This window comes from Rhamphochromis sp. 'chilingali', assembly GCF_963969265.1.
Source record: "Rhamphochromis sp. 'chilingali' genome assembly, chromosome: 4".
NCBI lineage: Eukaryota > Metazoa > Chordata > Actinopteri > Cichliformes > Cichlidae > Rhamphochromis > Rhamphochromis sp. 'chilingali'.
Window position 1 is genome coordinate 10,864,388 of NC_137948.1, and position 21,076 is coordinate 10,885,463.

Genomic DNA, 21,076 nt, shown 5'->3' on the forward strand with positions numbered 1-21,076 from the left:
ATACCTGTTAACAAGTTATGCAATCTGAAATCTTGTCTCAATTTCTGCAACACAATTACTGTATTTGGTGTTAAGCTAAAACAGCACCAGCAGAGTGCTCAGTGTGACACACTAAGCAGTGACACTAAAACTGTTTTTTTGAAGTGGTTTCTGGCTTGTCTGAAGGAAAAAAAACCTACTACTCTTTTGCCCTCATTGGACAGTTATATGACATCTTATGAAGAATTGCACCCTGATTGTTTGCTTTTTTTTTCTGTAAAATGGTATCCATTATCCAGCTCCATTTGCAACAAACAGAAAAAAGCATCATTAAATGAAAACTCCAGACTGTAACCTTTTATGTTTTACTGCTCTATTTAAATCCAAATACTTTGAATGACCAGAATGTAACAATGTTGCAGCTCAAATAAGGCAGAAACAGTTAAACATATTGTTGAACTTATTACTATATGAAACAACATTAGATTTCATTTTGCTTGCTATTTATTTACTTTGCTCTCATCTTAGTAATTTAGTTTGAGTTTTTCCACAACGTCAGAAAGAACACTAAACAATAAAAATTAAGCTATAAAAACAAGTCAAGCTACACACGCATAAAGAGCTTTTCAGTGTGACAAAGACAAGGCTGTTCATTAAAATTTGTTGTTCAACAGTTAAAGAGAAATCAAACAAGTTAAAATCTATATAGGTGAAACCCACATTTTGACATGAAATGCATACTCTGTTTATCTTCTGTGGAAATTTTCATTACAGTAAACTTCTTCAGATGTTGTGAAGTTTTCATAGTCTGGTTCATCTTCACCTGCATCGTCATAGTTGTTACAGGCACTCTGTTGTTTGTACCTCACAACTTCTTCATTTCCGTAGATCTATTCAGAGACCAATGAACAACACATGATGTTATGTCATTTTTTAAAGCAAACATTTTTTAACAATTTGAATTCTGATAGAAAAATGACAAAAACAGATGATGCTTCAAATATTGCTGCAAATAAATTACATAGTTTAGTTTTAAGGTCAAAAGAATTTTAAAAATCTCAAATTAGATGCTTTTCACACATTGTAAGCTAAACCACATAGACAGTGTAAAGTTCGGCTCTCTAAGTGTAGCCTGTGGGCCAGTGGCTGTCCTCAATAACATTTCATGCTACCCCCAAATACTTCAATGAGCGAATGCGCTATATTTCTTTAGTCAGTGGTTAATTTCACACTACAGAAGTGCAAAACCAACCAAGGGAGAACTTCTCTTTTTTTCCCTCTTCTGTTTTAACATCTTAGCTAATTATATCTCCCTAAAACTGTTAAGTATTGCTGATCACTGGTTGTTCGCTTACTCACTCACTAAGTTTGTCCAATCTGTCTATGTGGGTTAATTGGCACTCAGCCATCGTACATTTTGAGAATTCCTGCCACAATTTGTGTCATCTAATCACTATCATGCGGTTTCTTTATGGTAATGAAGAACAGATCGAAAAGCGTTTAAGTGATGATGGTGATTTTGAATGTGATAACTTCCTCATTTTATCATATATTAGTACTGAATAGTAACATTGTGGGACCGGAGGGTGTGTTCCAACTACAGGGGGGATCACACTCCTCAGCCTCCCTGGGAAAGTCTATGCCAGGGTGCTGGAAAGGAGAGTTCGTCCGTTAGTCGAACCTCGGATACAGGAGGAACAATGCGGTTTTCGTCCAGGTCGCGGAACACTGGACCAGCTCTTTATCCTCTCCAGGATACTTGAGGGTGCATGGGAGTTTGCCCAACCAGTCTACATGTGTTTTGTGGACTTGGAGAAGGCATTCGACCGTGTCCCTCGGGGTGTCCTGTGGGAGGTGTTGCGGGAATATGGGGTGTCTGGCCCATTGCTACGGGCCATTCGATCCCTATACAACCGTTGCAAGAGCTTGGTTCGCATTGCTGGCAATAAGTCGGACTCGTTCCCGGTGGGTGATGGGCTCCGCCAGGGCTGCCCTTTGTCTCCGGTTCTGTTCATAATTTTTATGGACAGGATTTCTAGGCGCAGCCAAGTGGCGGAGGGCTTTCGCTTTGGTGGCCTCAGAATCTCATCTCTGATTTTTGCAGATGATGTGGTTCTGTTGGCTTCATCGGGTGAGGGCCTCCAGCTCGCACTGGAACGGTTCGCAGCCGAGTGTGAAGCAGCGGGAATGAGGATCAGCACCTCCAAATCTGAGGCCATGGTTCTCAGCCGGAAAAGGGTGGAGTGCCCACTCCGGGTCGGGGATGAGTTCCTGCCCCAAGTGGAGGAGTTCAAGTATCTCGGGGTCTTGTTCGCGAGTGATGGGAGAAGGAAGCCGGAGATCGACAGACGGATTGGGGCTGCAGCTGCAGTAATGCGGACGCTGCACCGGTCTGTCGTGGTGAAGAGGGAGCTGAGTGTAAAAGCGAAGCTCTCAATTTACCGGTCGATCTACGTCCCTACCCTGACCTATGGCCACGAGCTGTGGGTAGTGACCGAAAGAACGAGATCGCGGATACAAGCGGCAGAAATGAGCTTCCTCCGAAGGGTGGCTGGCCTCTCCCTTAGAGATAGGGTGAGAAGTTCGGCCATCCGGGAGGGGCTCAGAGTAGAGCAGCTGCTGCTCCACATCGAAAGGAGCCAGCTGAGGTGGTTCGGGCATCTGACAAGGATGCCCGCTGGGCGCCTCCTGGGTGAAGTGTTCCAGGCATGTCCCACCGGGAGGAGGCCCCGGGGCAGACCCAGGACACGCTGGAGAGATTATATCTCTCGGCTGGCCTGGGAACGCCTTGGTATTCCCCCGGATAAGCTGGAGGAGGTGGCTGGGGAGAGGGAGGTCTGGGCCTCTTTGCTTAGGCTGCTGCCCCCGCGACCCGGCCCTGGACAAAGCGGATGAAGATGGATGGATGGATAGTAACATTGTGGATGAATCTGAATGAAAGATTCAAACATCAGTTTGCTATCAGTAAAATAACAAAAACCATGAATAATAAAAGCTGATTTGGTATATCGTGAAACTCTACCTGATCATTGTTGGGATTGGGATCATTATCATGCTGACAAATGACCTTTTGTTAGAATTATTTCCAGATGGTATTGAACGATAGATCAAAATCTGATGGTGATTTTCTGTGTTCATAATTCCATCAATGTTAATAAGATCCCAAAGACCACTTGTTTGAATTCAGCCCCAAACAACAACAGAGAGTACTGTTGTACTGTTCTCTCCGTACCTCCCCTGCACCTACTGATGACAGTTTGAAACACATTCATAATTTTCTTATAAAATTTATCATCCCATAAGACTTATAGTCACTAATTGTCAGTCCAGTTCTTGGATAATTTGGCATACCTCTGCCTTTTCTGTTTCCTTCGATTGAGAATGACTTCTTGACAGGCTCACCCCATGAGTTTGATGCATTTTTTATGCTTCTGTGATCAGTGTTGGGGAGTAACGGAATACATGTACCACCGTTACGTATTTAAAATACAAAATATGAGTAACTGTATTCCGTTACAGTTACCGTTTAAAAAGGTGGTATTCAGAATACAGTTACTTTGTTGAAATAAATGGATTACACTGCGGTACTTTCCTGTTTCATTTTGTCGCGGGTCAGGACTGTTTGGGTTTTGTTTGACAGCTACGTTCTGTTGTTCCAGGCGGCAGCGTTACGGTTGCCATGGTTACAGGGCGACGCTCTCTCTCTCTCTCTGCGACTGTGTGTTTCCTGGGTGAGAGAGCGCCTTTTCGTTGTTGTTGTGCTAAGCTAACAGGCAGAATGCTACAAGCATAGCTCTAAAGAATGTAGCATCATGGGCAGTGTAGTCCGTGTTGCAGGGAGAATGCACTGCCATACACGTTATGTGTCTGTGAGCGCGAGGAGGGAGAAAAAGGGGAGTGGAAAGGTACGAGTTGTCATCGAGCAAAAACGGGAGCTGGAAGCATGTAAATATAATAATAACCACTTCAGCCGAGAAGAGTGCCTGACGAGCCCAGTTGTAAGTAAGCTATTAAGACTCGACTGTACACCGTGTTCGTGTTTTCCTCCGAAAACAATAAGTTCCGTTGGAGCAGCCTTTCAACGCCTCTCTCTGTCTCTGGCAAGCAGAGTTGACCCACACAACAAAGTAAAGCTATTTTTCGGCTACGAGCCAACAGGGACCCCGCTGTATTAGTCAGGGGTCCCTTTACTACAGTTCGGAGTCGCGGACCTTCAGTAATAGTAATAAATCACACAGCAATAGTACATTCACGTTGTTGTAAAAAGCATGATAATATATTAAGTAATCCAAAGTATTCAGGATACGTTACTGTCATTGAGTAACGTAACGGAATACGTTACAGAATACATTTTGGGGCATGTAATCTGTATTCTGTAATGGAATACATTTTAAAAGTAACCTTCCCAACACTGTCTGTGATTCACGGGTCAATGTTAGGTGGCTTAACGATAATATTAAAAACATTTACTGTGAAAATAGTCAGATAAAGGGATTGGACTGAGAAGGAGGGAAAAAGCAGCCAGTGTCTGAGGAAGATTTCATAAAGACTTTTAAGATTCAGAAAGCTCATTTAAGAAAAATAAAACATTGCTTGTTTGTACATAGTGAGACTTGTCATAGATAGAGCACACTGTTAAGGCTTTGGACTTTAGTTTCCTTACGTTATTTTCTGCACCAGCCGTCACTTCCTCTAAACCTTCTTCGTTCTCTGCATTTCTGTTCATGACAGCTTTACCGTCTGAAAACACACAGCATAAAACATGGTTGTGTTCTTTTTGCATGCACATTTGAGTACATTTGCCCATAAAATATACCTTTTACTTTCTGATGTTTGCATTGATAAACTGTAACCACGAGGGCACAAATCAGTAGCAGCAGCACAGCGGGCACAGCATAAATCACATACTGCCCTGCATCTGAAAAGCAGAAACCAAAACAGAACCCAGTAAAAGTACAGACTTCCTTTTTACACTAAGACAAGTTGAACTGTGGGCTCAGATGGTAGTTTTCTTTTTATATCTATTTTTTTTAATCTATTAATAAAACATAGACCCTCTGCTGTTTTGACACTCATTTTACCATGGTCTACATTCACTCCCATGGGACTTGCTGAAACCGTACTCAAAAAACTATAACTATTTCCAATTGTAACCATAAAGTACGTTATCTCTCCATAAGCTATCTCACATAACTGATCAACAGTACAGCACACACTAAAAGACACATTGTATACACTGTACCTTTATTAGGTCTATTTTGAGTTGTAGTTTTATTGTGTGTTGTAGTTTTTCCTGGAATTTCCATTGTGGAAGGTACAGTGCTGGTGTGCTGTGGAGACACTGTTGAAGAAAAAGACTTTCAATGTTCTTAGAAACTTCATCATAATACAATAATCTATTTTAAATTGAGTGAACAGTTTCAGAGAGATCCAGATTGGCTTTCACTCTTAAACTATTCACTTACCTGAAATCAGATTCTTTGTTTGTCAATTTATACATTAAAATAGTCAGTAGACCACTTAACATCTATGGTTTTATATTTAGATATATAGTTTAGTGGAACACTGATTAAAATGATTTAAATACAGAATATAAATATTTGGTTTTCCTGTTTTTTTCCCTCTCTGCTCTATGAACTTTAATAATTACCTTTAACCTCCAGCATTCACTTTTAGCTCATATAACTAAGTACAGAATCAGAAATGGCATTGGAGTGTTTGTAAACTTTTATTAACCAGATAATCTTAGAAATTTTTTTAACAAATAAGCTACATAAAGATTAAAAACTTCAAATGATAGTTTGGTGTTAGGGTAAAAATATGACTTCTAAAAAGTAGTTCACTCTGGTTGTGTTAAGTTGCTGGACTGCACCAACCTCTTGTTCTATGTTTGGCACTACAAAAAAACTGAACCACCATGCACAGTCTATATTTACACACTGGGCTGCAAAAAAGGATGTTACTTACAGCTCTGGCCATTTTATTTTTGTGTACACAAGTATTCATCTCACCAACTGACAGCTGAATCTTAACATGGTTTCCAACTCTCCATTGTGAGTCTGACCCACACCAGTATGTCCCAGCATCATCCGCTTGTATCTTTGTGATCGTCACTGAGAAAGAGTTGGAATAAATATCATCTCGTAGTGTGAGTCTGCTTTCAATCATCGCCATGTCTCTGCAGCTGTTGCGGTGGTCTCCTTTACAGAGGAACTTCCTGTTATTTTGATTTTGTGAAGGATAAGGGCACTGCAGAGTTAATGGATGCCCTGCAGTACCTGTTACTTTAGTTGACTTGACGCAGCACCACTCTGCCAGATTGAAAGAGACAAATAATTTAAAGAGTTTCTTAGAGAGCCTTTTAGAAGAAATTATTTCCTTTTTGTTAGTGTAATTATGTAATTATAACCTCACACCTTTGACCTTCAGCTCAACAGCAGAGAAAACATCCAGGTCAGAGTTTCTTTGGACACCACAGAGGTATGACCCTGAATCACTTTGAGTCAAATTGCTAATGGCCACTGTAAACTTTCTTAACATTTTTTCATCATCAAGTCTGAATCGTCGATTTTCTCTGTTGTTAGAGGTGATTAGTGCCTGCTGCAGACATGTGGAGGGCAGGTTTCCTCTGCAGATGTACTTGAAGTTGTTCTGATACTGAGAGTCATATGGACAACTGATGGACTCAGAGTATCCCTCATAACTTTGAACTTTGGTCACAGTGTCACAGCATCTGTCTGTCAAGAAGGTAAAGAGTATCAGAAAAGAAAAGAATAGAGAATAGAGATATGATATTTTATATTCAACATGCTGCAACAAGTACATTTTAAACAAACCAAACATAATTGCTATATCTGATACCCAGCTCTATCAATGATAGATCTTAATAATTAGTTAAACTGTAGGAATGTCATAAAGACATAATGTCTTTACTAGGGATGGGTATTGATAAGATTTTCACGATTCCGATTCCATTTTCGATTCTGTTTAACGATTCGATTCTTTATCGATTCTCTTATCGATTCTCTTTAAAAAAGGAGAACACTAAGGTCGAATAGCTTAGAACTTTGTTTTATATCTTCTCTTTGAACAAGATAGGAGTAACATGGCCTTACAAACCCGACAGTGAGATCTTAAGAGATCCACAGCCTACGGCTCTTCAATGGGGTGTCACAGGGTCCCCAGGAAAAAAAATTGTAAATGTAAAATAATAAAATAAATATTCTTCTGTAGCAATAATAAAGTATAACATAAATTATTCAGTAGCAATTACACAAGAATATCCAGTAATGTCCCTGCCTACAATTAAACACATTCACTTACCGAAAATCATCTGCTGTGGCAAATGGGTGCAAGCCTTTTACCACAAACTTAGTCACTGCTCGGTGACATTCGTCTATCCTGGCCTGAAAGGAGACGCTACCAGTAGACTGCAGCGACAACTGCCAGCATCTGAGCCAGCCAGACCATCCGTTCTCATAAAATATAACCAAACTTTTGAGCGTTTGAGCCATTTAGGCGCCGTGTTTCCTGCCAGGTAAATGGCGTTCTGCAACGTGGTGACGTCATTCGGGGCGACTGGAATCGATAAGGGAATCGTTTGCAAAAATGGCAAACAATTCCAAGGAATTGAAACAGTGGGAACCGGTTCTCAACAAGAACCGGGTTACGATACCCATCCCTAGTCTTTACTATACAATGTAAAGTACCTTGAGGAGACTGTGTCATGGTCCTGGGCCATGTGGGCCCAGTATTCTTAGTTTTCATGTATTTTTGTATTTTGTTCCTTATTTAGGCCATGTTTTCTGAGTTGCCCTGTTGTGTTGTTCCCTAAGTGTTTTCCCTTCATGGCTCTCTCCCCCCTGTGTGCCCTCTATGTATTTATGAGCCCTCGTCTCCCTTTGTGGTTGTTTCATGTTTCCCCAGCCTGTTACGTCTGTGTTTCCCCGTGCTCTCTCTCCTCCTGTCTGAACCTCTGTGCCTATACATGTCATGTTCAGTTCACCCTGCCCTGTCTCATTATGATTATCAGTGTCACCTGTGTTCCCCGTGTGTGCCCACTTTCCTCGTTTACCCTCGGTGTATTTCTGTCTGAGTCTCCCTCTGTTCGGCGTCGTGTTCTCCCTCATGTTGTGTGGATCTCCCTGTGTCTCTCTGCGTATGTTAGTTTACTTTTCCCAGTTTAGTTTTGTATTTCCTATGTTCTGCCATTCCAGCATTAAAGCTGTGATTTTGAGTTCATCCCCGTGTCTGTGAGTTTTGCTATTGGGTCCTTCTCCTGCCTGCCACACAACGTATCATGACAGACTGGTTTTTGTGACCTAGCACTATATAAATAAAATTAAGTAAAGTCAAGTAATTGTTTACCAGTTACATTTTATCTGTTCTCACCTTTAAGCTCTACAATCATGAACATCTTCTATATATGAATTTTACTCAACTATAATTCATTTTTTGGAAGTCCCTGTTTACCTGGCACTAATTTCAGCTCAACTTCAGTGTAGATATCTTTTCCAGTTATGGTCACTCCACACCAGTATTTCCCAGCATCCTCAGAATGAAGATCAGAGATGGTTGTTGTGAAGATTCGTGCTGTTTTGTCATCATTGATCCTGTATTTATTTTTCCATGATTCCGATGTTGTAATAAGAACATCACTGCCACCACAGTCGTTCTTACACAAGTACTTCTCATAAGACTCATAACCTTCATCATAGGAACAGGAAACTTTAACTATACTCCCCACATATCCAGTCACATGGATCACCCCTACTGCACTGGTCACACACCTCAGAACAACTGTAACGTAAAGAAAATATAAAGATCATTGTTTTGTTTTTTTTGTTTTTTCCATTTAGGCATTCAAGCTAGTATTGTTACTGCTCTGTAAAGAAAAGAAAAAATCAGGAGTAGTATTTAAGTACACAATTAGTCTAGATTTATCTTTAGTCTTCATCTTTTTTACTAATGTACTCATTAAAATAACTCACTGCAGATGGTCAACAGCAGGTTTTGAAAGCTCCACATCTTTGCTTTGCTTCATAGAAATAAAAACTTAAGAGGAAATCCTGTGAATAAATGACGCCCATAGAAGTTATAGATGCAGAAGACTTTCACTTCTGCATTTTGAGCAATTTTTTTAGTCCTTGCACAATTGCATTTTTAATGTGGAAACTCTTGTCATTTAGACTGATTAGACTGGTAGTAAATAAACTGACTTTTTTCTTGTGAATTATTTGTGTGAGTATTATTCTGAGGTTTACACTAAAAACAGTTCCTATGAAGTTGGTAAATGTAACATAGCATTTTATTTTCCTTCGACTGAGGGGCACTACAGCCTAATATCATAAAACAGGACAATAACTGAACAAATATTCGCTAATGTTAGATTGTGTTAAAATCATTTTGGATTTATGTGCAAGATCCACTTTGAAGGTTAAGAGCACAAGTTACCATGGTGCAGTGGCAGGACTGAAGGAAAAGCCAGAGTCCAGAAACAAAACAAAACAAAAATTGTCCTGGAGCTCTCCTTGGCCATAAAACAAGACACAGGTTTGAAACACAATAAAACAGCAAGAAATACTCAGTCCTTCAATACAAAATGTTCAGGCGGCCAGCGCGGCAACTAGAAGAGGCTGCCCAGGCCGCAGTGCAAAACTCAGGGGTGAGACCAGTAGCTGCAGACAAAGGAAGTCTGGAGGTCAGCCACGAGGCCAGTGGGAGAGACAAAGTAGATCTGGAGGCCAGTGACAGAGATGGCTGGCAAAAGAGAAAGCCTTCAAAGCCTGCCATCAAAGAGACTTGGCCTCCTGCAACATGGAAGCCTTGAGTGCTGGTTCTAGGTGCCTAGGAAAACCAGGTGCTGGCTCCTCTGGGTCCAACACATCCTGGTGGAACCGGACCCACTGGCTCAAGCTCAGACTGCTAAGGTGCTGGTTGCTGTGTTGGCATGATGGACTGAGTGGATGTTTTAGTGGTGGATAAGCTAGCTGGCACAGGGACTGAATATCCCAGAAACTTAAAAAATTACTACATAGGAGTGAGGTCGCAGTGTTTAGAGTCACAATTATTCTTCTCTTTGTCAAACAGGTGTGCTCAGAATGTGGTTTTGCTACTTTGCTCACTTTATACTTATGTTGCTACTTTAATTTAATTTAATTTAATTTGTGGTTTTGCACAATTTCAGTGCAGATAATTAATTCTAAGCAATAAAAAATACTGTGAAGGCTTGTGTCCATCCCCTTGATTACGATACTGCATTACAAGCATACTTGTCATCACAATCATTTGCATAGATACTTCTCTATGCAAGACTCATAACCGTGATCATAGGCGAAGGAGCTTTTTTCTACTCTTTTCTTCTAAAACACATAGATTTATGTACGTAATCTATATTTATTTTTCATTTTCATCTCTCTTCTTCTCTACTTCTTAAGCCATTTAAACAACTTCTTGCAGAGTGTGATCAGCAGGAAGTCTCCACATCTTGGTTTCTGTTCATCAAAACAGAAACTTAAAATGAACTATTGTTAGAATATTACACACACAGTAGGAAAGCCTAGACTATCATCACAGAGGGCAGTGGACATTATTAGTTGGTCTTCCGATGAAAGCGGTTTAAAAATTTTAAAATGGATGACTTGTGCCACTTAGTGGTGAAAGAAGTACTCACACACTTCACATAATCAGTACTTTTAAAGTGGTGATATCTTGTGATACTTTATTGATCCCATCCATCCCATCCATCTTCATCCGCTTTATCAGAGACCGGGTCGCGGGGGCAGCAGCCTAAGCATAGGTCCCATCCTTTATTGATCCCACAAGGAAATAAAACATTTTTGTGATACAGCACCAAAATAAAGAAAAAAAGTTCATGTACTACAGGCACATATTGGGGATATTATCGTGAGAAAGTGGAAAAAGTTACATTATCCAAATGTCAAGGGATCAAGGTGCAAGCAAGATTCAAACACAGGACTCCAAGTCGAAGGCAATGCATCTATTTACAGGGAAATAGACAGAACTCCAAAAGGGTCAAAACAGTAGCAAGAGCACAATCTCATCAAAGGCTTTCCACACACTCCAAAAAATTTCCAATCCTCTGGCTCATTCCGCACAAGGCCAGCTCACCATTCTGTGTGAGGGAATTTTCCAGCCAAAATCTGAGCATAAGGAAAAGGCAGGTCAGGGCCTCTTATACAGTACATGTAATAAAAGGTCAGGAGCCAACGGAGTGGTCAGGACAGGTTTTAGCTGGGAGACATGGAAAACACTGTGAATGTTTTCCATGTCTCCCAGCTAAAACCTGTTCTGACCACTCTGTTGGCTCCTGACCTTTCATGTTCTAGGGTAACTTTTACTGGGCAGAGACAAGTTTAATCAAAGATGGACAAAGATGATTTCAGCAGCAAGGGAATCACTAATGTACTTTTCCATTACTTCTCTTTCAGGTCTTGACAACCTGTACAGTCGGCTAGTGAGCACAGTTGCCCCGGGTAATAGGTTGATAATATAACTGTAAGACGGAGAAGTAGAGTTTCATTAGAAAGCAGAGTTGGGCTTATCCCCTTGTTTTACACAGTATTACTGTTCAGGTAACCGTGCAAGTACCTGTGGTGGCTTTAGTCGCTGTTTTTTTCCATCCTGAAGTCAACAACCATCTCTTTTGTTTTGCTGACAGTCACAAGGAAGTAATTTTTACTTGCTCTGTTTCAAGTCAATTACCTGGAAATCACAGACCCTGAAAATGTGGCAGTTTATGGTAAAATAGGGCAAAACAACCAAGTTTCATTTTTCTTTGCTGATTTATTCACTTGACACTCATGTTTACATTTGACATTTGAGGCTTTTCACAGAATGAGAAAATCAGTGCAGATTATGTTGTTAACACTAAGCAATAAACATGAGAATAGAGACAACAGCAAAGGAGTAAGAAGTGAAGCTATATATGCATAAAAAGCAGTTATTTCACATGGTAACACAGAGTCCGTGAGAAAGCTGATTATTCTAAGATTTCTTGGCATTAAAGAAAAATTCAACAGGATAATCTCTATACAGGTGAGATCCACTGTTTGACCCCAAATGCATGTTCTGTTTATCTGTTATTGGCTTCATGGACATTTTTATTCAGGTAGATTTCTTCTATTTTCATAGTTTGGTTCATCTCTGTTGTCTGGACGTCTCCTCCTTACACATCACAACTTCTTGATTTCCATGAATCTATTCAGAGACCAATGAACAACACATCATCATGTGTTGTTAATATCTTTCCTACGTTAGCACCACTGTCAAATTAAGATTATTGTCTTGTCATCTACAGCAGTGAATACAACAGTAAAACCACATCTATGCACACTCAATATGAAGACTTCAGCGGAATTATAATAAAAGTCTGTGTGGTGTATCTGTGTGTGCATTAACTGACACACAGTAATCCAACATTTTGAACACCTCTCACTCATACAGTTCCTCCAATTTCAAGGTGAGCACCAAAGTTTATTATAATCCAATCACTATCCGTGATAAATGTTAACAGTTATTGCCTGCTTCTGATTCATTGTATTCAATAATGGTTACAAATACATTACATAATACTATGATGTGATAGTAATGATGACGATTTGAAATTTTATTACTTCATTTTATACTACGTTTGTGTTGAACATTGAAATTCATTGTGAGTTCTTGGCTTAAACATAAAAAAATGTTTTGTGAGGCCTTTTAAGCAGCAAATGGGCCAAGGGGGCTCAACAAACAGATTCTTTTTCTTGAAATACTCAGGCACAAAAACCGAACTGAAAAGAAGTAAGCAGCCAGTGTTCAAAAAAAATTCTGGAGAACTTTAAAAAATGACAAAAGTCTGGATACTTGGGAACAGAGATGGGCAGTAACGTGTTACTGTAATCCATTTACTTTTTTCAAGTAACGAGTACAGTAAGGGATTACTATTGCAAAAATGGTAATTAGATTACCGTTACTTTCCCAGAAGCACGCTGCGTTACTGCGTTACTAAAACCGTGATTTTTTGCCATGTCTCATGACAGTGACGTAAGCGAGTGCGACGTTCGTGACAACAGAGTATGAGCGTGCAGCGTTTAAAGCGTGGAAGTACTGACCTTACTTTGAGTTTGATTCCATAAAAAGTGACAAAAACATTAGTGTCCTTGTGAGTGGGAAGAAAACTTCTTTTAACAGCGAAAAAAAAACCCCTAAACTTCAAAGCAAGCACCGAGTGCGCAACGACGTAATGTGAAATTCACAGAGAAACTCGCGGATTCTTCCACTGACCGCTGCGGTACACCTACACCAGGGCAAAACTTCGCCTGCCCTACTCCTGCTTTACAGGGGAAAATAGAGCAACAGGACCGCTGAGTCTTTGACTTTATTTATTTTATTTATTTTCTGCTGTGTTTTACTTGCATCTATTTGAAAGAGTGAGTGTAAACACAAAAAAATATTTTATTTTATGTGCTGGGATGTGCAGAAAATAGGTTTAAATGTTAAACTAATTTCTTCCAGTCAGAGAATGTTGCATATAATTAAATTTTTTGCTTGATGCATAAAGTTAAAAGATTAAAACTAATAAAACAAGTTTTAAAAAGAGACTTTTCCATTTGATTACATTTTGTATGATGGATTATGCAGAAAAAGTAGAATTGGGCTGAAAGATTTATCACCTGTTCAGGTTGTCGTGTTTTTAAAAAGTAACTAAGTAATTAATTAATTAATTACTTTTGAAAATAAGTAATCAGTAAAGTAACGGGATTACGTTTTTGGGGAAGTAACCAGTAATTAGTTACTGATTACTTTTTTCAAGTAACTTGACCAACACTGGTTGGGAAGCAAAATACACAGAAGTTGTGGGGTGGCTCAAGACTTTTGCACAGTACTGCACTGATCGCAGCTAACAATAAAATAAATTTGTTGCATTATTCCATTTGTTTATAATAAGGCTTGTTATATATAGAGGACACTCTTAAGGTTTTGGACTTTAGTTTTCTTACGTTATTTTTTGCTGCATCTGTCACTTCCTCTAAAGCGTCTTCATTTTGTGCATTTTTGTTCATGACAACTTCATCTTCTGAAAACACAAAGCATAAAACATGGTTATCCTCTTTTTCCATGGACATTTAAGTACATTTTTGCATGCATGTGAATGCAAAATATACCTTTTACTTTCTGATGTTTGCACTTATGAACTATAAATGCAAAAACACACATCAGTAGCAGCAGCAGGGGAGGAACAGTGTAAACCACATAGTGTCTTGCATCTGAAAAGCAGAAAGAAAAAACAGAACGGAATAAAAATATAAACATCCTGAAACATTCACACTTTCAGGGACACACAACAGAACTGTGAGCTCAGGGGATACTTTTTGGGATTTACTAGTGCGCACACCCACAGCAGTTGTGACACTCGGGATCATTTTGGTATGACTTACATTCACTACTTTCCAAAAAATAACCATAACTCACAACACTGATCGTCAGAAGTACACACTGAAAGATACTTATTGTATATACTGTACTTTTAATAGGATTACTGGGAATTTGTGTTGACATTTTTCCAAGCGTTTCCACTGCAGAAGGTAGAGTGCTGGTGTGCTGGAGAAAGACTGTTGGAGAAAAATACTCTTAGCAACTTTATTTTAATACATCAATCTTATTTCAGTTGTGTGAATAGTTTCAGTGTCCTGACAGCCATCCCCATCAGAACCGTAGAGCTGCAGTTATTTTGGCTCACTCTGACACTTTTCACAAATTACCCCCGTGTTTCATAATGTATACATATAAAAGTGATCCTGTTTTTATTTTTAATCATTTTTACATGTTTATTTTTTTTTATCTACAGTAGACCGGGGTTGGTTGTCACATTGCTTGTTACTGTCACATTAGGTATTGGTATTTTAATAATATGGCTAAATAGGACTTCTGGGAGGCTGTGTCTCTACTGAAGCCAGCAAGAAGACAGCTTCACATGTTTTGTTTGTTTTTTTAAATTCTCTTCAAATATTTTTATTGTGAAGCACGAATAACAATTACAAATCGCCCCATTGGCTGACGTTGCTTCCTTTTTACAGTTTTGTCATCAAGAAAGGGGCAAAGCAAACAAGCAAACAAAAAACCCCAAAACAAACCAGAACAACAAAAACAAAACACACAACCAAGACAGTGGAAAGTAACAAAAAGGGTGGTCAAAACAAACGAACGAACGAACGAACGAACAAACAGAAAAAACAAAACAAAAAGTAAAGAAGAAAAAAACCTTCCTCCCCACACCCTTCCCTTATCCCAGAGTGCTATCAGCTTATTTTAACCAATGGTGAAGTCCACAGACTAGCTCTCATTTGTTCATAGTTTCCAGGTACTCAATGAGTGGCCTCCAAATCTGATCAAAGTCCTCCAGTTTAGTTGGCAGTTTTCTAATAATTCACACCACAAACAATAGAACCAGCATGCACAGACTATGTTTAAACAGTTAATGTGGACTGAAAAAAAGATGTAATTCTGTTAATTTTATTTTCATTTAAATGTTTTCATCTCACCAACTGAAAGCTGAATCTTGGTGTAGTTTCCAGGCCTCCTCTCTGAGTCTGACCCACACCAGTATGTCCCAGCATCTGCTTCTTCCAACTTTGTGATCACCACAGAGAAAGAGCTGAAAGAACCATTACCTTCAAGTTGGAACCGGCTTTGATTGGTTATGTCTTTGCAGCTGTTGAGCTGCTCTCCCTTGCAGAGGAACTTCCCTTTGTCCTGATGTTGTGGAGGATAAGGGCACTGCAAAGATAGAGGCTGTCCTACAGTACCTTTTATTTTAATTGACTTGACACAGCACCACTCTGTGGAGAGTGAAAGAGAAAAATATTCAAATCTATTAAAGACTCTTTTAGAGGAAAGTGTTTCCTTTCAGCTGATTTAATTAAATATTATTATAACCTCTCACCTTTGACCTTCAGCTCAACAGCAGAGAAAACATCCAGCTCAGAGTTTCTTTTAACACCACAGAGGTATGATCCTGAATCATTTTTGGTCAAACTGCTAATGTTTACTGTGAATGTTCCTAACAGTTTGTCATCGTCAAGTCTGAATCGTCCATTTTGTTTGTTGTCAGAGGTGATCAGTGCCTGCTGCAGACATGTGGAGGGCCGATTTCCTCTGCAGATGTACTTCGGGTTGTTCTGGTACCGAGACTCGTATGGACAAACGATGGACTCAGAGAATCCCTCATAACTTTCAATTTTGGTCACAGTGTCACAGCAGCTGTCTGTTGAAAATGCAGACGGCATCAGAAAATGTGTTACAGCCACAGAACAGATATGATGATTATATTTAGGTTGCTGCAACGAGATTTTCTGTATGGGATGTTAAGAAAAAATCAACCAAACTGAACCATCTATCGCATCAGTATTATCAGGTCATATTTACAACAGAAAAAATAAATAATCTTTTGCCAGTTACGTTTTTATCTGTTGTCACCTTTTACCCTTTACAGTCACAAATGTCTCTTATATATGATTTTGACTTGAATTCAAATAACTACATTTTGAGAAGAATTATTTTATTCACCTTGCGCTAACTTCAGCTCGACTTCAGTGTAGATATCTTTTCCATTTCTGGTCACCCCACACCAGTATTTCCCAGCATCCTCAGAATGAAGATCAGAGATGGTTGTTGTGAAGATTCGTGCTGTTTTGTCATCATTGATCCTGTATTTATTTTTCCTTGATTCCGATGTTGTAACAAGAACATCACTGTCACCACAGTCGTTCTTACACAGATACTTCTCATAAGACTCATAACCCTCATCATAGGAACAGGAAACGTTAACCTCTCTCCCCACATATCCAGTCACATGGATCACCCCTACTGCACTGGTCACACATCTCAGAGCGACTGTAAAGAAAAGACAGTATAAAAAAATATTGTTTATTTTGTCACATCAACATTTATAATAGCATTGTTACTGCTGCATAAACAAAGGGCTGAGATCAACAGAAGGCATTGTGTTCTGCTCTGCACTACCGAAACGTATTTACAGATTAATCTACATCTACGTTTGGTCTTCATCTGTTTACTATCTACTCATTTAAACGACTTACTGCAGATGGTGAATAGCAGGTTTTGAAGGATCCCCATCTTTGCTTTGCTTTGTAGAAATAGAAACCTGACAAGAAATATTCTGAAAATGTCACACCCACAGTTTGATTTCCTGAATGTCATGGCAATGCCAAAACCTTTAACTTCTGCATTTAGGTCACGTTCTTTTATACTCTTTACTCTTTTTTTATGTGAAAATTGTTAAGCCGGTAAGGAAGAAAAGGCTTTTCTCTGATTAACTGAGTGTACGCATCATGTCTGAGGTTTAATCTGAAAATGTATTTTTAATTCAGTTGTTAAATTTAACGCAGGGTTTTGTTATCCTGTCACATAGAGGCACTACAATCTAATATGAGAAAGCAGGACAATGATTGATCAATATTCAAAAATTTTTCATTGCATTAAAATTGGCCCAGATTTGTATACTATACAGGATTTGCTTAAAAGGCTTTGAGCAGTTACCATGGCAATACAAAACCCATGTAACACCAAAGTTACCTGTATGAGCCATAATCCTGCATTGTGGTACAGGCCTTCTTTAAAAATAAACTTTATTAACAATTTTTTGTATCAGCATATTTCGCATTGCTATCAGATGTTATTGACACCTATGTATCTGCATAAACTGCAAATGTGAAACTCCTTTTTCTGCATTTCTCTTGATCACTAATCAGCTCCACGTGCTCTACAATGACAAGTTTGCTTATTTTGCACAAAATAATGTGAGAATGTTTTGTTCTAGGAAGCTTGAGGAAGCTGCCCATGTTAAACTGTGACTATCACCAGTTAACATCCCTGCATGGGTTCACCACCACCTCCAGTGCCGCGTCAGCACCTGGGCGTGAGGACGCAACACCACCTGAGCCTACGTGTCCCAGCCGCGAGAGACCGTGCTAGCAGGTCCCATGCCACTTGTGTCCTAGCTGGCCCCGAGAGTTGCTTTGTCCATGCTGCCATATAAACCTTAACACTTTCAAAATGTACCAAACTGAATACATAACACTAATCAATAAATAAAACTACAATATTGATCATGATAATAAAATACCAACAATTGTGACATTCAAAAGACGCATCACTTTTCAGCTACCAAACTCTTCTTCTCAGTTTTATGAAAAGTCAAATCATCTGACGAGCCATCCCATCCTCCTGACGCAGGGAAAAAACTTTGACCGGACAAGAACTAGAGTTCCCTGTTACACCACTTAACCCTGTATGAACATGGGGCATTTGTTTTAATGGCTTGTGGCAGAACCTGGACAGACTGCCGGTGGCACGCTGCTTTGCCGGTTTTCTCTTTCCCTGCTCCTCAGTTTTCCACCTTGACTCTACAGAATGTAGCTTTGCAGCCTCAAAAACAGGTGTTAGAACAAAGTCAATAACTTAAGTCTGGTAAACATCTTTGCTAAAAAATTAAAGAAGTGAATGGAGGAACCATCGTTCTGACTGTGCAATTTTTGGCTGGTCACAAGTAGGGTGGCTCCTTCTCACTGTTGTTATTGTTGTTTCTCAGTTTTCTCTTTCACCATTTCTTGTTTGTCAGCCTTAGTTAAAGGTTCATTGCCTTAATGCTGGGCAGATTTACTGGAAGGGTCACCAATGGAACATTTACAGTTTCACTTCCTTTACCCCAAATTCCCTTAAAACTTTGAATTTTATTCATGTAATAACATTTTACTGTCTTTATTATTTTAATATAGCACAAAGTTCATCAAGGTTTGTACAAACATAGTTGGTAGAAACATCCTCTAAAGAACGTTTTACTTTTTTTACTTTGAGTACATTTCGGAGCCTGTACTTTTCACTTATACTCGAGTAAAGAAGTTGAATCAGTGCTTCAACCTTTACTGGAGTATTCTAAAGACTAGTACCTGTATTTCTACTTAAGTGCAGAATGTCTGTATTTATGCCACCTCTGGCCCTTCCTTCAAAGGCATTTTAACATTTGTTTCACTAGCAGGGACCAGACCCTCATTTTTAGTAGCAGATGGCTTGAGCAGAGTTGAGGCTGCAGTAGTGACTCCCATGTACTAATGATAACTGAATGAATTAAAAAAGAATAAACAGCTTGTAGTGCTGGGAAGGGGTCATTTATAGACAGAGACTCGGATGGAGCATGTGTGGAGGTGTGGTCCTGTTCCTGATATTCAGATACATTTTCCCCAAAAAGTAGCTGACATATGCCACCAAGTGGTGAAAGAAGTTTGCACAGCCTTCGCATAAGCAGGGCTTTTAACGTTAATACCCTTGATTGATTTAACAAGGAAAATTATTATATTACAGCCGCAGGATAAAGAATATAAATAGTACAGAGTTAACAACAAAGTTAAAGGCACAGGCGCACAGCATTACTCTATAAAAGTGCAAAAATTTAAACCAATAATATAAAAAAAGACTAAAACTAATTATAAATCCAAGATTTGCATGACAGTACTGTGATTACACTAAAGTTCCACTGTTGAAATATTTTCATAGATATGCTTATTTATTTATATCGATGTAAGTACGTCATGGGTGACAACTGCTACACTGTTACATACATCGGATGGTTCCATCCAATATATGGAATTAGAATAAACACTGTATTTCCTTTTATCTGTAAAATCATATCAATTAACTGCCTTTGTCAGAAATGTTTAATTGCAACAAATATAAACGTATCATAAAAATAACTTGACTTGTGACTGTTTATGTTTAAATGGGGCCAAAACAGACAAGAATGACTAAAATTTTAGTTTAATTTGCAGATTAATTTACGTTACATTGATGTTAGTCATTTGCATTTGAGGTTTCCCACAGTTTCAGAAAAGATTAGCTGTGTAACTGTTAATGTTAAAGACAAATTAAACAGGATGATCTCCATACAGGTGAGAGCCAAAGACTGACCTCAAATGCACACAATGTTTATCTTCAATTGGCATTATGGAAATTTCCATTACAGTAGATTTCTTCAGTTGTGACATTCTCTAAGTCTGGTTCATCTTCACCTAAATCTTCACAGTCATTACCGGCACTCTGCAGTTCGGACGTCTCCTTATTTGAGTATATCACAACGTCTTGACTTTCATAAATCTATTCAAACAATGAACAACACATGATGATGTTATGGACGTTGCTTGGAATAACAGTGATAAAAATAAAGAAAGTAAAAATTAAAAACAGTAAAATGTAAGAGAAAAGTGCAAATTGTATTAATAAATAATATGTACAGTTAGTTGTGTTGCCCAGTTTGGTATAATAAGGCTTGTTATAGCTACAGCACACTATTAAGTCTTTGAACTTTAGTTTTCTTACTTTATTTTCTGCCACACGCATCACTTCCTCTAAAGCATCTTCGTTCTGTGCATTTCTGTTCATGACAGTTTCATCTTCTGAAAACACAAAGCGTAAAACATGGTTATGCTCTTTACAGATGCACATTTGAGTACATTTTTGAATGCCAGTGAATCCAAAATGTACCTTTTGCTTTCTGATGTTTGCACTTATAAACTATAACTGCAAAGACGCATATCAGTAGCAGCAGCAGGGGAGGAACAGTGTAACCCACATAGTGTCCTGCATCTGAAAAGCAGGAAACAAAACAGAAACATTACACTTTCAACTACATAAATGCAGAACTGTGGGCTCATATTTTCTTTTTATCAATATTTTTACATTTTATCATAATTATTTTATTTCTGGTGTGCTCACCTACAGCTGTTTTTGACTCTCAGGATCATTTTGAATGACTTACATTCACTCCATTCCAAAAATTAAACATTACTTTTGGAGTAGGTACATATTAATCAACAGCAGTTCATACTGAAAGACATCTTTAACAGGTTTACCGGTAATTTGTGTTGAAGTTTTTCCAGGCATTTCGACTGTGGAAGGTACAGTGCTGGTGTGCTGGAGAAAGACTGTTGGAGAACAATACTCTTACTGCCATTAGCGACTTTATTTTAATACAAGAAGCAGAATCACAATATTGTATTAATCTTAGAGGAAATTATGTGGT

General features: G+C 38.9%; 1 protein-coding gene and 1 long non-coding RNA gene across 2 annotated transcripts; both read right to left on the reverse strand.

Annotated features, from left to right (window-relative positions):
* Positions 1-725: 725 nt before the first annotated feature.
* On the reverse strand, positions 726-17,118 carry LOC308395993 (polymeric immunoglobulin receptor-like; the record flags this gene model as incomplete). The annotated part of the gene is made up of 15 exons (XM_080881053.1): positions 726-869; positions 4,643-4,719; positions 4,796-4,897; positions 5,222-5,320; positions 5,991-6,290; positions 6,396-6,716; positions 8,452-8,685; positions 12,171-12,198; positions 13,983-14,059; positions 14,148-14,249; positions 14,508-14,594; positions 15,525-15,821; positions 15,926-16,246; positions 16,549-16,875; positions 17,082-17,118. The coding sequence occupies 15 exons, from the start codon at positions 17,116-17,118 to the stop codon at positions 726-728; spliced, it is 2,553 nt and encodes an 850-aa protein (XP_080737179.1).
* A 2,872-nt stretch (positions 17,119-19,990) lies between these two features.
* LOC308395590 lies at positions 19,991-20,635 on the reverse strand. Its single transcript, XR_013971416.1, has 3 exons — positions 20,539-20,635; positions 20,374-20,450; positions 19,991-20,151 (listed from the first exon to the last, which is right to left on the reverse strand). It is a non-coding gene; the product is annotated as an uncharacterized lncRNA (long non-coding RNA).
* Positions 20,636-21,076: the final 441 nt, after the last annotated feature.